Source organism: Lactuca sativa, chromosome 2 (genome assembly GCF_002870075.4).
Source record: "Lactuca sativa cultivar Salinas chromosome 2, Lsat_Salinas_v11, whole genome shotgun sequence".
NCBI lineage: Eukaryota > Viridiplantae > Streptophyta > Magnoliopsida > Asterales > Asteraceae > Lactuca > Lactuca sativa.
This window is the reverse complement of record NC_056624.2, coordinates 103,401,068-103,417,654: the sequence shown is the minus strand read 5'-3', so window position 1 is coordinate 103,417,654 and position 16,587 is coordinate 103,401,068. Positions and strand designations below refer to the sequence as shown.

At 35.3% G+C, this 16,587-nt stretch overlaps 1 protein-coding gene across 1 annotated transcript; it reads left to right on the top strand.

The window, feature by feature from the left end:
* Positions 1-2,030: 2,030 nt before the first annotated feature.
* On the top strand, positions 2,031-2,519 carry LOC111886280 (uncharacterized). The gene has a single exon (XM_023882516.1). The coding sequence runs from the start codon at positions 2,031-2,033 to the stop codon at positions 2,517-2,519; it is 489 nt and encodes a 162-aa protein (XP_023738284.1).
* Positions 2,520-16,587: the final 14,068 nt, after the last annotated feature.

Below are 16,587 nucleotides of genomic sequence, written 5' to 3'. Positions count from 1 at the left end.
GGAGGCAGAAGAGGCAACACGATGTGGTAAGGAGAACACGTCGTGGCAAAGTTTTTTTTTCACGAAATGGAATTAAAAGTTGCGACACCACGACGTGGCAGGATGCCCACGTCGTGGTAACTGACGAAAAGCCTAAAGTTGAGCTAAAAGCCCTCCGCGGACACCTGGAGTATGCATTCTTAGAAGAAGGACAACAAAAACCAGTAATCATAGCTTCCGATCTAGGACAACATGAAAAAGAAAGCCTTGTGAAGGTACTAAAGAAAAGACAAAGTGCCATAGCATGGAAGATCACTGACATAAAGGGGATTAGTCCAGCTTATTGCTCTCATAAGATCAACTTATAAGAAGGAGCTAAACCCATAGTACAATGCCAAAGAAGACTCAGCCCAAATATGCAAGAAGTAGATAAAAAGGAGGTTGTTAAACTATTAGATGCTGGTATTATTTACTCGATCTCTAATAGCACATGGGTAAGTACGGTACACGTGGTACCAAAGAAAGGAGGAATGGTGGTGGTCACCAATGAAGCTAACGAGTTAATCCCAACAAGAACAGTAACTGGGTGGCATGTTTGTATCGACTATCGTAAACTAAATGATGCTACATGCAAGGATCATTTTCCACTACCATTTATCGATCAAATGCTCGAGAGGTTATCCGGCCATCTATACTATTGTTTCATGGATGGTTTCTCGGGTTACTTTCAAAACCCGATTGACCCACAAGACCAAGAGAACACCACTTTTACATGCCCAAGTGGAACATTCGCATATAGACACATGCCTTTTGGGTTATGCAATGCACCAACTACTTTCCAAAGGTGCATGATGGCTATCTTTCACGACATAATCGAGAAATTTATGGAGGTTTTCATGGATGACTTCTCGGTTTTTGGGTCCTCTTTTGAAGATTGTTTGTCCAACTTGGATCTAATGCTAGCAAGATGTGAGAAGACCAACCTTGTCCTTAATTGGGAAAAGTGCCACTTCATGGTGAAGGAAGGAATTATGTTGGGACACAAAGTCTCAAGGTTAGGGATAGAGCAAATATTGACACTATAGCTAAATTACCACCTCCAACAAATGTAAAAGGGGTAAGGAGTTTTCTAGGACATGCGAGATTTTACCGCCGTTTCATTAAAGACTTTTCGAAGATCACAAGGCCATTGACTCAACTTCTTTAGAAAGATGCACCATTTGACTTTTCTAAGGAATGTCATGAAGCATTTCACTTGTTGAAGGAAAAGTTAACTAGTACCCCTATTATGATAGCCCCAAATTGGAGTCTTCCTTTTGAGCTTATGTGTGCTGCTAGTGATTATGTAGTGGGAGTTGTTTTGGGCCAAAGAATTGACAAACATTTTCAGCCTATTTATTATGCAAGCAAAACCTTGAACCCAACTCAATAGAATTATACTACTACCGAGAAAGAGTTGCTCGCGGTGGTTTATGCTTTTGATAAATTCCGCTCATATCTAGTCTTGTCAAAGACAATTGTTTTTACTGACCATTCTGCCCTCAAGTATCTATTTGCTAAACAAGATGCTAAACCAAGATTGATACGTTGGGTCTTACTTCTACAAGAATTTGATATTGAAATAAGAGATAAAAAGGGAATGGAGAATGTGGTTGTCGATCATTTATCAAGATTAGAGAACCCACATTTAGAAGAATTGGAAGAGAACAAGATTGGAGATTATTTTCCCGAAGAATATCTTTTGGTTATAGCAGGAGAGATACCATGGTTTGCAGATATAGCTAGTTACTTAGCAAGTGAATACATTCCAAAAGATTTGACCCGACAACAAAAGAAGAATTCTTTTTTCAGAAATCAAATATTACTTTTGGGATGAGCCATACTTTTTTGAAGCTACGCAAACGGAATGATACGAAGATGTGTGTTCGGGAAAGAGAGTCGAGAAATCTTGAAACATTGTCATAGAGGACCCACCGGAGGACATCATGGAGCACAATATACGGCTAAGAAGATTTTTTATATGGGTTTTTATTGGCCAACGATCTTTAAAGATGCCGCTCAATACGTTAAGGAGTGAGATTCGTGCCAAAGGTCGGGAAATATATCATCCCGAAACGAAATGCCCCAATATAGCATTCAAGTTTGTGAGATATTCGATATATGGGGGATTGACTTCATGGGACCATTCCCAATATCAAAAGGGGAATAAATACATCTTGGTGACTGTCGACTATGTATCTAAATGGGCGGAAGCACAAGCACTACCTACTAACGATGCTCAAGTGGTGGTGCGGTTTCTTAAAAAGTTATTCTCAAGGTTTGGAGTTCCTAAAGCTCTTATTAGTGATCGGGTCACTCATTTCACAAATGATCAATTGGATAAAGTGTTGCAAAAATATGGTGTCCACCATAGATTCTCAACATCATATCATCCCCAAACAAGTGGGCAAACTGAAGTTACAAATCGAGCATTAAATAGGATATTAAGTAATAGAAAGGAGTGGTCGGACAAGCTTGATGATGCACTTTGGGCATTTTGAACGGCTTTCAAAACACCTATTGGTACTACACCATATAGGTTGGTTTATGGAAAGAATTGTCACTTGCCGATTGAAATAGAACATAAAGCATTTTGGACTTTGAAGATATGTAATTTTGAGTTAGCTGAACTTCGTACCAACCGGTTAATGCAAATGAATGCCCTTGAAGAACTTAGAAATGAAGCATATACAAGTTCATTAATATATAAAGATAAGACTAAAAATGGTATGACATGAGATTGAAGGGTAATAAATATTTTCATGAAGGACAAACGGTGCTACTCTTCAATTCAAGGTTGAAACTTTTTCCGGGTAAATTACAAACTCGGTGGGATGGGCCATTTGTAGTTAAACAAGTTTTCTCACATGGAGCTATTGAGCTTATATCAAGAGACGGGATCCCTTTCAAAGTTAATGGGCATAGAGTGAATCATTATGAAGAAGGAATGCTAATCGAAGAAAGAGATGGTGAAATCGTCAAATTCACACGAGTTGAGACCACGTAAAGGACCCTAATGCAAACATTAAGCCATTATAGCTTACCTGTTAGGGTTACAAATTTTTTTTTATGAGTACTATGATTTGTTTCGAACGAGAGAGTAAGTACAATTATGATTATTTATTAGGGTTTAGAAGCGTACCAAAATTATAGCAGGGTACTTTGATATGCTATGGGGTCAGACTCCTCCTGTTCCCCCGTCCTTCTTCTCGGTTGGACAACCCCTCTTGAAATGTCCTATTTCACCACAAAAGGGCATATTATATTGATCCCAACATTGGTGGTTGAAGTGATGAACCTGACTGAAGTTCTACAGATGCGGGCAATGTGCCCCTTCCTATTGCATTTATTGCAATACGGTTCTCGGCAGACTCTATAATGATGGTAGTTGCACTTACCACAGTGTGGGAGGTTTCCTAGGTAGTGTGCGGTCGGTGTTGGGATAGCAGGGCTGATGGGGATATTGACTGCCCCAACTTGATGCCCTTCCAAAGGTCCTTGAGTTGAACTGTTCCCTCTCTCACTCTTGAGCTTTCGTTTCAGTATATTAGGTCGGAGGTCTGGAGTGTCTTTACAAATAGGCACCGGTTGCTATACTAGGTTATCACCGTGATTGGGGTTGCCGATAACATTTCCACTAACCTTTGTGTTATTAGCATTAAGGTGAGCCATAACTGTTGCTACGGTTGTTGTGACTGCAACTTGAAACGTAGTGGAATCTATCTGAAGGATTGGTGTTTTGTCGGCGGTTTGGTTAGGTTTCTTCGGAGGCATGATTCTAGTATAAGATAAGAAACGAATTTGTGAGTGATTAAGGTTGTCTCTAGATGTATTCTAATCATTCATGTGAATGTAAGTTCTTCATTTTGTTATACTGTTCTCGGTTATTCGACTTACATCCCTATGAAGCAGTCCTGGTAAAGAGTAGGAGTAAGTTTCTAGAATAGTTACGAGACGAGTGCCATCCGACTAAGTCCTCTTTGGTTGGAGGTATTATGCTTCCCACTTTCGAGAAGATTTGATAGTGATACATAATATAGTCTACCAAAAATAGACTTATGAATTTTGAGAAATAATCACTCTCGGTTGAGATTTCGTGATTCGATTTATTGATTTTTAGACACTATTACTGGTATTAAAGATGTAATAAGTTCAGGAAAATAACCTAGGAGTAGGTCTTACATCAAACCAAAATAAGAAAATTTTGACAGCACCAAGACCTAATAGACTGAAAGTTCAAGGTCTTAACTTAAGCAGGAAGTTAGTACTAGAGTCTATACATAGACCTAACTATATCCAAAAGACAGAGTAGAGTAGACTCTACTCGTGAGGGGAGTGGTTCTGGTTGGTACTTGATTCAGCCCTGGCTTCAGCCAACTGTTGTTCCGTTTCTCAAATTTGTCTCTACAGTGCCACTAGGTTCTGACGAAGATCCTTTGATTCAGAACGACAGGCATTCGGATCTACCTGCAAGGCGTCAATGCGAGACCTTTCAAAGTCTTGGTCATCGGTCAGATGACAAAAACGAACTATGTTGACTCCATAGTTAGCACGGGTCTCCGTGACTTGGTCGAAGTTCGCTCTTCCCTGCTCAGCATTGCGAGAAATATGTTGCACCAAGATAGGAAGGACTCTGTCTACTGAGCCTCCCTCCTTTAAGTTATAGTAACCCCGGTCTCCGTGGTAGGGAGGTTCTTGTCCCTGCTCGTGGTTCCACCTGCCCAAGTTCACCGCCCACAGAGGCATTGGGCCTTGAAAAGCCAGACGAGTGTTAGGATTTTCAGCAACTTAGGGTGGATTGTAGACCTACGGTTCTGAGTCCAAGTCTTCCTGGACTTCCTCCTCGTCCTCATCATTAGTACTCCATTCGGGGTCTTCTTCTGATGGGACCACCAGGTTTTCGTCCTCGGGTTCAGCTTCGAGCCATCCTCCGACTTCTTGATCGGGAAAGTACAGGTCACCAGGGAGATTGAATCCAACCATGTTATCTACGCGAGAATAGGGGTAAAAGAAATAATTAATAGACGTACTACTTAAGGTAATTATAGGATGATCCTTACCAGTTATTTCAATACTTGCGTAGTGCATACCAGTCATACGTAATCAAAATAGGATAGACCTTCGAATAAGTGATCCTAACTCTAAATCCACAACCAAACAAGGAACATGAAGTAAAGCAAGGATCACAGATTCTAAGAGTATGGCACCTTAGTCACATATAACCTTATTGTATCCACTCAACAACTATTGACCTACTAGTAAAGACTTTTAGTTCTCAAATAAGTAATTATAGTAACACAAAATACTCCTATAGTATTTTAAGTTTATGTTCTGTTATAAAGTTTTCACTATAGTAGTGTTGGTAAGTTTTTAGACTTGCTACAACACCACAACCATTCCTAGGCACATGCTAATCACTTTTCGGAAAGATATAGGTGATCATATGGATTCTACTCTTTAAGTTCATTTGAGAAGCATATTACTACATGCATGAGTCATTGTCTCAGCTTGCGAGTTCTTATAACCATACTAGACGTCAGTACCGATGTTGACATTTGTCACCCCGGGGACTATAGCTAACAGTCAGGGTGCGGAATCGTCAGTCCCGTATAGATATATACACAAGTATCACGCTCTCCCTCCAAGAGACTCTGGTTATAAGTGGGGACTTTTGTTGAGTACTACGCAAAGCCATTGTCTCACAAAATGTAATGCTAACAATGAGTTCACGAGTAATACGGTGAAAAACCTTTTAGTAAATAAAAATACAAGTCTTTATTTATATCTGTTTACGATAAAAGCATGGATTGACTCATAAATTATACTTAATATAATTTATATGTTCTATCTGATTATTATTATTTCTCATGGGTGAACACCTTTGTTTAGCGTGATACAAAAGTAATGATACTGAATGAAGTAACCTTTTATGTTCATATAGGTATAATATATATATATATATATATATATATATATATATATATATATATATATATATATATATATATATATATATATATATATATATAATTAAGAAGGAAACGACCTAACACCACCTTAATCCCACATCCAAACAAGAAAAAGGAATTAAGGTAATTCATCAGTCCTCATCCCTTCAAATCTTACTTATATATTTTAACTTATATAAACATGATTTGGCAATTATAAGGTTAAAAGAGTTTATTATAACATTTAAAGAGTTTAACTATTTGACTAAATTTTGATGACTTGATGTTAGTTTATAAAGTGATTTAAAACAATTTGTTTGATAACATAGCATGAAGTATAAAAATAACATCTTTGGTTTGATAGTTATAAATCACATGTGATTGATTATATAACTATAATGTTTTTTATTTCTATCCCCCCCTCCTGTAAAAGCATTTAAAATCATTAAAAGATAAGTTTAGGGGTATGAAATCACTTGATAACTGGTGATTTGGACAGTGTTTCGTTTCTAGGAACGTGCTTTCTTGATGTCACCCTGAGTTTTTGGTGAAGAACCGGGCTTCGTGCGGACAACACTTCGACTGGAAAGAAGGTTTTCTAGGGAACTTCGGGGTGTCAGGACTTGCGTCGTGTGTTAGAGGTGTTACTGGGGCTTCGGGGTGGTTTAGAGGTGCTTAAAAGTGAGAAAGGATAGGAAAGAGGATGAAAATGAGCAACCAAAGTCGGATTATGCTCTACAACTCTCGTTTAGACTATGTCGGCTAGTTTTGACTTTATTTTTAATATTATAATTTTTAACAGGCCGGGACTGGAAAAGTCCGTTAAAAATCCATAACTTCTTCATCCGATGTCCGTTTTCGTTTGTCTTTTTACCATTGTACTACTATTGTCGAGATCTTCGATTCTCGTTTAGGTTGTGCTATCTAAAAGTCATTCAATCTCTATTTCGAGTTTTTAGTTGTCTACTGCTATATCTGAAACTTAGAAAAATCATAACTTCCTCATACGAAGTTAGATTTGGACGTTTGTAACGCCCGTAGATCCGGGCTAGTCAATTTAGAGACAATAAGTGTCGAAAATGACTTTTCGGAAAAAGATTATTTGTAATAAATAGTCTTAACCAAGTTGTAAAATATGTCTCAAGGTTTCCGTACATATAAAGAACGCCGAAATCCGAGTTATAACGAATAAGTTATGACTCGTCGAAGTTTTACGGCAAAACCGGCACGACACCGGGAAGCGTAAATAGTAAATTTATGATGGAGCGACTTTTAGCCTTATAAATCTCAATGAAATTTGTAGTATATGTTAAAACAAGAGCATACAAAAAAAAGAACGCCCAAATCTGACTTCGTATGAGGAAGTTATGATTTTTCTAAGATTCGGCTTAGCAGTGCATGGCCCGAAACTCGAATTTTAGTTTGAGCGGTTTTTGGCTTACGCGACCTAAATGAGAGTTGAATATCTCATTAATAGGAACTAAATGGTAAAAATATAGATGAAAACGGAGTCCGTATGAAGGAGTTACGAATTCTTCGCGGTCATTTAACAGTCTAAACGCCTCCTACTGTTAAAATTAAGATCGGTCGAGAATTAGCAAACGGAGTCTAAACGAAAGTTGTAGATCTTGATTTTACCTACTCGTGGATATAAAGAACGTCGAAAACGGAGCTCGTATGCGAGAGTTATGATTTTTCTAAGTTTGAAGGCTGATACGCGATAGGGGGTGACGTGGCACCACCAGAATTGGACACGTGGCACCACCAGAAGGTTGCCACATGCACCAACTCGGCGAGTAGGTCCTCCTACTTGGCGAGTAGGTCAGTCAGCACCCCTATAAATAGAGGTGCAGGGTTCCATTCATTCTCACACCTTCAAACCCTTCTTTCTCTCTCTAAACTCTCTCTCTAAGCCTCCCTAACCCCCCAAAGCCTAGGGTAACTCCCTAGCACGAGGCGGAAGCCCCGGAGCACCCGAAGGTTCCGAGAAAAGAGCCTTTCGGCTCGGGAACGCTGCTCCAGCGAAGCCCGGTTTTCGAGAAAACCCGCTGTAAGTGAGCTATGCCTACCCTATCTTTAGTATAACTTATGTTTTAATATAGTAACGTTATTAGGAACTTATAATGAGTATTTGGGCTATTATTATGATTTATATTGAGTGTTATTTAACGCTTATATAATAATAATAATAGCTAGACTATTAATTTGTCGCGGTTATCGTTAGACTAAACCCTAGTGGTATTGGTATTAGGTTTTATCGAAGGAAAATTGTTTTAAGAGTAACGAAGTGCTGTCCGAGTGCCGACTCACCACCTTATCAAGTGAGTGCATAGTCTCTTTCATCTTACACATAAATATGAAGTATTTTAATATAAATTACGTGCTATGTGTGCATATTGTCTGAATACTTGTTGTCTATGCTGATGAAAGATTTTTATACATGTTTTAAACAATGTAAGTTGTATAAAGTATTTTATATCTACAAAATATGTTGGGTAAAACATGGGTAGATGAATGATGAGGGATAAAAGCTGAAATAGAGGAACATTAGTAGTACGGACCTAGTGCCCTATAGGTATACATTGGCAACAGTGGACCTAGTACCCTATAGATGAGCACTGGTAGCTGCGCCACAACCCGTAGATGATTTAGATCTATGGTAAACGTCCTAGCAGCTGCGCACTAAGGACAGTATCGGCAGCTGCGCCTAATATGGAGCCTTATGACCATGACAGTAGTGTTTAAAGGTCAATACCGACAGAAGCGCCTCATAGAAAATGTCCCAATTCTGGCAGATGCGCCTAAGTGATAGAACTAGTAGCTGTGCTTGACAGTTGTGTCATTGACAATGATGGACTTCGTACCTATTCCTTAGGAAAATCCTTAGGAATGAATGAACGAGAAATAGTTGATTCTTAGGGTAGATCCTTAAGATTAAAGAAGATAATGGGGATGGGGAATTTGGTTAATTGTTTGATGATTAAACATAATAATTATATTATTGTGGGTTGAAAACCCTATGTACTCACCAGGTTTCCCAACCTGACCCACTCAGTTTATTTATATCACAAGTGCTGATATGAAGTCACATTACACTGAGAGATTTAAAGAGATGTAGATCACTAGTGTAAATAAATGTAAGTTCTGTTTATGCTTATGTTTATGTATTAACGATGACATCCAAACGTTTTAAAATGAATAAAATACATTTCTTCGAAAATGTTTTAATAACGTATTTATCGTGTTTTTCTGGGAACAAATTCCGCAAAATTTTTATTAAAAGAAGTACTTTGATTTTTACAAAGCATAAACAAAATCAGTCTTTTCTGGCCGTGAAAATGGGGATGTCACAACGTTCTTTTTATATAAGTTTACGATTTAATGATATCTACAACTTTCATTTAGATACCTAAGGATAAAGTGTATTTTATTGAAATTTCACGTTTTATGTTTAACAGTGTTTTACCAGTTTTGTTGTGGATCTTCAGTTGATTATAACTTATTCGTTATAACTCGGATTTTAGCGTTCTTTATATTTCTGAAAACCTTGTTATGTTATCTATCACTTTATATATCCCAATTGAGATTTTTGAACACTTCAATTTTTGACACTAATATTGTTATTTCAAAAATAGGTTACAATACTTGACTTTTAGGTCATTACATTGACTTGAAATATCGGGTTGTCACAGATAGTCACTACCTGAGATAACATTTGTGCACACCTTAAAAATCTTTAATATTTCACACACATTCTCCATATTTTTCCACTCATATTCATTGGGAAAATGATGGAAATGAGGCTCATATTCTGCATATCTAAGACCAACATAGGAGATAAAAAGGAAAATCTTAAGATAAAAGAATTACTATATATATATATATATATATATATATATATATATTCATATTAGACACTTACCTCGGAAAAACATCTTTAAACTTGAGAGCTATGGACAACATGTCATAGGTGGAGTTCCACCTGGTAGGGACATCAAGCAATAATTTTCTATCATGCACTTAAAGTTGGTGTGCAACATTTGAAAATGTCTGACGTCTTGCCTCCGAAGAATTAATATATTTCACAGCTTCACGGACTTCTTTAATGACAAAATCGATATTTGAAAGGCCATCTTTGACTAAAAGATTTAGGATATATGCACAACACCTAACATGGAATAGTCTACCACCACATGGAAGTTTCTTCACTCTATTAAAGTTGTTTTTCAGCGTATTAACTGCCCTGTCATTGTATGAGGCATTACCACAGAGATATAGAAGATCTTTCCCTCAATTTCCCATTCCTTCAAGCATTTGTAAATTCCATCTGCAATATCAAGCCTGATACGAGGAGGAGGTACATGAACAAAACTTAGCACTCGCTTCTATAATCTGAGAACAAAAGACTTACAATTCAAAAAGGCTGTCAAGTTAAGGAGAATAATATTGACAAAATCTCTGCAATACCTCCAGTTCTGATCAATGAAGTGCCCAGTGATGACAATATACTCAATCTTCTGATGAGATGACTTCCAACAATCAGTGGTCAAACTAATTTTTGAAGCAACACTTGTTAGATCTTTCAGTTTTTTCATTTCATGCTTATAGACCTTCAAACAATCTTCCTTTATTGTAGCCCTACATGTCTTTTGAAACAACGGATTAGCCCTCTTCATCATGTAAACAAACAAGTCATTCTCCACCACTGAAAACGGTTGCTCGGTACCCATTATCCAGTTAGCAATTGTTTCTCTCATCTTATTAGGATCATACTTTGTATCAGGTCCGATTAAGGGAGGAGGCTTATCGTATCCCATATCCACATCAATCGGCTGAAAATTAAGCATTTGTTGAGATTTTTGGTAAGCTTTACATTTTGCACAACTTACTAAGTGTCGTTTATATGTTGATGTAGTGCCTGATCCAACTTTAGGCAACCACTTCTTGCAATGAATACATTCAACTTTTACCTTGCCATCAAGAAGTGTCACATCAACAAATTATCCCCATACTGAGGAGGTCTTTTGTCGCTTAGGCTTTAATTCCAACTTGTCCATAGAACCAACATCTTCACTAGTATTTTGGCCATTAGGATGGATCTCCTCGTCATCGAGGTTAATGCCTTCATGTGCATCTTGTGTGGGTTGATTATCATCACCAACACCTACTGGATTCGATGTAGAACCTTGCATTAGACTAATTGGATTTGTTTCACTTACAATTTGCATTAGTAGTGTTGTGTATTAAGATATAACATCAATAGTAATAGATGAAATAAAAAAATTGAACACTATAAAAAAAACCTAACCTTGTGTGGGTGTTCAACGAAGATGTACATAGGGGTGTTCATTTTGATGGATCGGTTTGATCCGATCCAATCAAGTGAATCCAAATTGATTTCGGTTTTCAAAACATGGATCCGAATAATCCAAACTAAATTTAAATCAAATCCGATCCGATCCAGTTACAGTTCGGTTGGATCGGTTTTTATAATTCGGTTTTAAAAAACCGAAACATTTTAAAACAGACAAATAATTATAATTTTACTAAACTTTACACAAGAGGAAAAAACAAATTATTTAGTTGTGATTTGAAATTTATAAACAACTAATAAGAAGATATGTTATAGTTAAATATTTTATAGATAGAAAACTTTTCAGTGAAAATGCATATTAATGTTTCTTTATCTGGTGAAACGTTCCTATTTGAAAAAATAAATTACAAAATTAATAAAAAAAACTATAGATATATATTACAAATAGATAAATAATAAATGTTTATTTGTTTTTTTTGGACTATTCAGTTCTTATTTTATAAACCAAAACCAATCCGACATCCAAAATAATAATTTGGTTTTGTTGAAAACCAATCAAAAAATCCGAATATCTGAAACCAAATTGTCCAATCCAAATTGTCCAATTGGATAATTCGGTTTTACCCTAATAGTGAACAGTCCTAGATGTACAACCGTAGATGAACCAATTGATTCCGATCGGGAGTAAGCGAAGAGAAGTACTTATCAACTGTCGCTTGGGGTAAATTAGGGTGAATACTAGGGCAAAACTATATTGTACGCGAAAGGCCCAAGCCCTAAACAGTGCTTATTTAATTTCAATATGATAATAATAATATATAAAATAATATAAAACGATATTATAGAATTATAAAAAAGCTCGTTAAGGCTCGCGAGCTTAAACGAGCTCTTACCTTAAAGATCGAGATCATGCTCGTTTATTAATTGAGCTTTATTCTAGGCTCGAGATCAGGCTCAGGCTCGTTAAAGCTTGGCTCGTTTCGATCTTTTAACGATCCGAGCTCGGGTAGCTCACAAGTAGCTTGGATCGTTTACATCCCTACGATGAAACTCCTTAATAGAGTACAACAAATCATGTATAATGATGCTATGTCTCATAGATGTATGGATGTAATTTTCAAAGAATTAGTTTTATCATACAAAAAGGTTTAAGCTAGGGTGCAACTTGCCGTTTGCTTTTTCACTCATTGTATTGTGATAGCCAATTGCTATATGAAATAGATATATATTGGTTTTTTGGACTGATTAAACACAGGGCCGGTCCAAGAATATTTTGGGCCCGGGGCGAGAAGAAAAAAAGGGTCACCGAAAGCCACAAACGTAACAAATATTTGAAAAAGAAACATACCTTTTTACTAAAACTATTATCAATATTATCAAAAACATATATATATATATATATATATATATATATATATATATATATATATATATATATATATATATATATATATATATATATATATATATATATATATAATCCCTTCGTCCCAAAATTATAGTCCATCTTTCATTTTTGGTTTGTCCCAAAATAATAGTCCATTTCTAAAAATAAATAACATTTTTACCAAAATATTCCCTCATTATTACTTAACCAACTAAGCATTTAATGGAACATTAAATGCAAAGTAAGGACAAAACTGTCATTTTATTATATAAAGTTGGTAATTAATGTTTTTCTTAATTTGTGTATTTTTTGTCTGTGGACAATAATATTGGGACGGAGGGAGTATATATATATATATATATATATATATATATATATATATATATATATATATATATATATATATATATATATATATATAACAACTAATTTTAAGAAAATTACTTTTTCTAACCTTTGTAGATGCAAAATCATTTACAACACTATTAAGATCAATTCAATCTAACATGTATAAAATTTGTGCCTTTGTGGACGCCAATTATCATAGGAAGCTGCAAAATAAAATTAATAACAAATCATACATTTGTAAAATAAAATAACTTCAAAATCTATTAACTAACCATTCTAATTAACATAATACATTATCGAGTCTATACATTTGTTAGTTTGAAGATGAAACTCTGAAAAATTAAGTTAAACACAAACATAAGAAAAGTTTTCCAAATAAGGATACAAATATCTACAAACCATTTACCTAATTCGGTGAAATATCATAAACTTCGAGAATTGAGTTTCACTCTTTCAGTCTGAGATGGCTTGAAAAATCTGATTCCAAAACAAAATAGAAATTGAGTAATTGAAAGCTTTGTGAAACAAAAATCAGAAAAAACAAATAAATACAAACAGAGGACGAGAAACAAAAACAAAAAATAGAAACTAAATGATAGCTTATTTTTTTTGTATATATTTTAGCAATCGTTTTCTTTTACTTTTAGCATTTTTTATATTTTTTTTTTTGCAATAAATCGTTAGATTTATTGTTTTGAATATTTTACTCGTTTAAACTAATTTTGTGTAGATTTGTTCGAGCAAGATGGTATTTGGAGCATTGTTAAAGCCACATTAAATGCCTTGCAACCACGATTGAAGTCTCGTAGAAAAATCCGGAAGCGAAAAGAAAAACCAAACGATATAAATTAAATTTTCGGATTTTGACAGCTTTGCACGACTTTCTTCAAGCGATCAGACGAAGGGGGCAAACGTCGTCCAATTGAGCTGAAACTTTACGGACATCTTCCCAACTCATCAATCTTAGACCTCACAAAAAAATGAGCGGATTCAGACAAGTTTTGGTCGGGTTTTTGGCCTCGTGAACATCAGAACAGGAAGCTGCCAGCTTTAGCTTTGGCAACCCAATACATAAAGCTTGTGGCAGCCCATTTGCATTTTTTTAAATAGCCCAAGTGTATTTTCCAGCAGCCCACATGAATTATTTATTAGCCCAATACATTTGTGTTGGTGGTGGATGAAAAGCAAGTCACCCAAGTAGGGCATTTTTTGGAGTTAAAAAAAAAGAACACAGTGAGTGAAGGGGGAGAACAAGAACGGCGCCTCTTTGGGTTTTCTTCTTGTCTTCTGTCTCTTTTCTTTTCTTATTTTTGGAACATTGCAATTATGATTTCACAATCATAATTTGTTAATGAGTTATTTATCTTTTTAATTGGATTAGGTCAGGTTAATTTTTGTATTAATACTCGGATTATGGATGAAGTTTTTGGAGCAACAAGAAGTGACGATTTCAAGAGGCTTTCTTATCTTCGTTTCGTAATCGGTATTGGTATAATTTCTATCATTTTTATTGTTATTATTATTTTGTCTAGTTAATTTTTATTTTCAATATTGGGTGAATCTATGGAACAATTAATTGATTAGGAATAGTTTTGTGTGGTTTTAATGGCATGCTATGAAATATTTTCTAGTAAAACATCTATTTATGTTCATATGTCTTTAGTCATGAGTTTAGATATGTGAATGTTTAATTAGTTGGTTAATTTCTTGATTACGTAATAGATCATCAAATTAACAAGTGACAAATGGTTCTTGTGATTGTTTATCTTTCACACAATCATGAAAATATTTTCTCCAATATGGTAGTGAAAGCATTTTGACTCCTCTTGGATTTGGTGACTTTTTGGTTCTTAATGCTAGTTAATTTTCATTAATTACATGCTTTATGGAACATATGACTTTAACTAAGAAAATGTGTTATGAGCTTCTCTAACCATTGTATTAACTAAGAAAAGTCTAGGTGATCTCAAGCTTCTTAGATTGTTATAGCCAAATTAGTATCCATTAAACCCATTGCACTACAAAATTATGATGATTAGTCAAATAGTTAAACTTGCGATTTATCCCGATATTGGAACATTTTATTTTATAGATTTTGTATTTTTCCATTTTTGTTATTTTTGTAAAATAGTTTTTTATCGCATTTAACATTTTGAAAACCCCCATATCATTTTATTTTTTTTTATTTCATGGAAACTTAATGCATAGATTTCATTCGAACCAATCCCTGTGGATTCGGTCCCTATTACTGCTACTACAACTCATTTATGTATGTCCTCGTATTAAGGTTTTTTTTATTTGGTGGTTTCGACGCCCACCACAAAAAAAATAATAAGAATCAAATATTAAAATCAGAAGCTTTAATATCAAACTGTCACACCCCCAAACCAAGGATGACGGAAACGTCCGGGGGTGGAGGACTTCATGTATAGTATCACAACAACGAGTATAATAGTGCTCAAAGTAAATACAACCATCATAAATATAATTGAAAAATTTACACCAAAGTATATGTTTACATGTTTCAAATCAATTACATTATGATGACAAAATGAACTCTTTGACGATTTAACGTCACATCCTCAAAATGCTGTTGGTTTTCCTGTTTCACTGATTTCCTGAGAATACAAGTAGTTTTGAAAAAGTGTCAACAATTAAGTTCGTGAGTTCATAAGAATTTTGTTTGAGCAAGAAACCATTTTCCTTGTAAAAGCGACAAAGTATGTTTCCAGAAAATCCAATATTTTCTTTATTATGTATGAAATGAATGCTTCTATGTTATGCGATAATGAACCCTAGAAAGACCCATAGATTCCTTCTATAATCACTCAGCGTATATAAGTTATATAAAAATTAAGTTAAATAAACCGTTGAATATAATGGGTCTGCCCTAGGTCCACAACCAAACAAGGAACAGGAGATAAGGCGGACCCATCAATTCTAAATCGATTGTGACTAGGTTCTTATATAACTCTAGCATATACACTTAGTAATTATAGCTGAAACCTAACAATTCTAGATGAAATGTAGTTTTAATATAAATATGTTTCCAAAGAAAATCCAATATTTTCCTTATAAAAGTTAGGTAGTCCTAAATCCCAGGACCGAAATTAAACAAGTATTTTCCATACTCAAAGATATAAAAGTGATTTTAAATCGGCATAAAACCCTTTTTGATACAAAAGTGTACAAATATTTTTCCATACTTAAAGTAATTCCTGTGAGTTAAATTGATATAACTCGCTCATATAAAAGTAGAACCTGTAAATCTTATGATTTGTTAATACCACATGTGAGCTATTATAACCATGCTAAGACTCAGACGGCCTCGTAATACGACGTTCTTCAGGCGTCGCCCGTTAAATGACACTTGTCACCTCAGACCTGCCGGTCTAGCTGTTGCAAGCAGCTCCTGTGCGGGCTTGTCAGACCTAATATAGATCTATACACAACCATCACGCTCTCCCTACAAGAGACTCTGGTTATAATTTATAGGACTTTTGATTTTGTTACCATGAAGGTAACACGAAGGGAATGACTCACAAATTTATTCACTAACAGATTTACGTGAA

What these genes read in the sequence shown, in the direction of transcription:
- LOC111886280 (XM_023882516.1), top strand. Translation starts at nt 2,031, where the DNA reads ATGCCGCTCAATACGTTAAGGAGTGAGATTCGTGCCAAAGGTCGGGAA.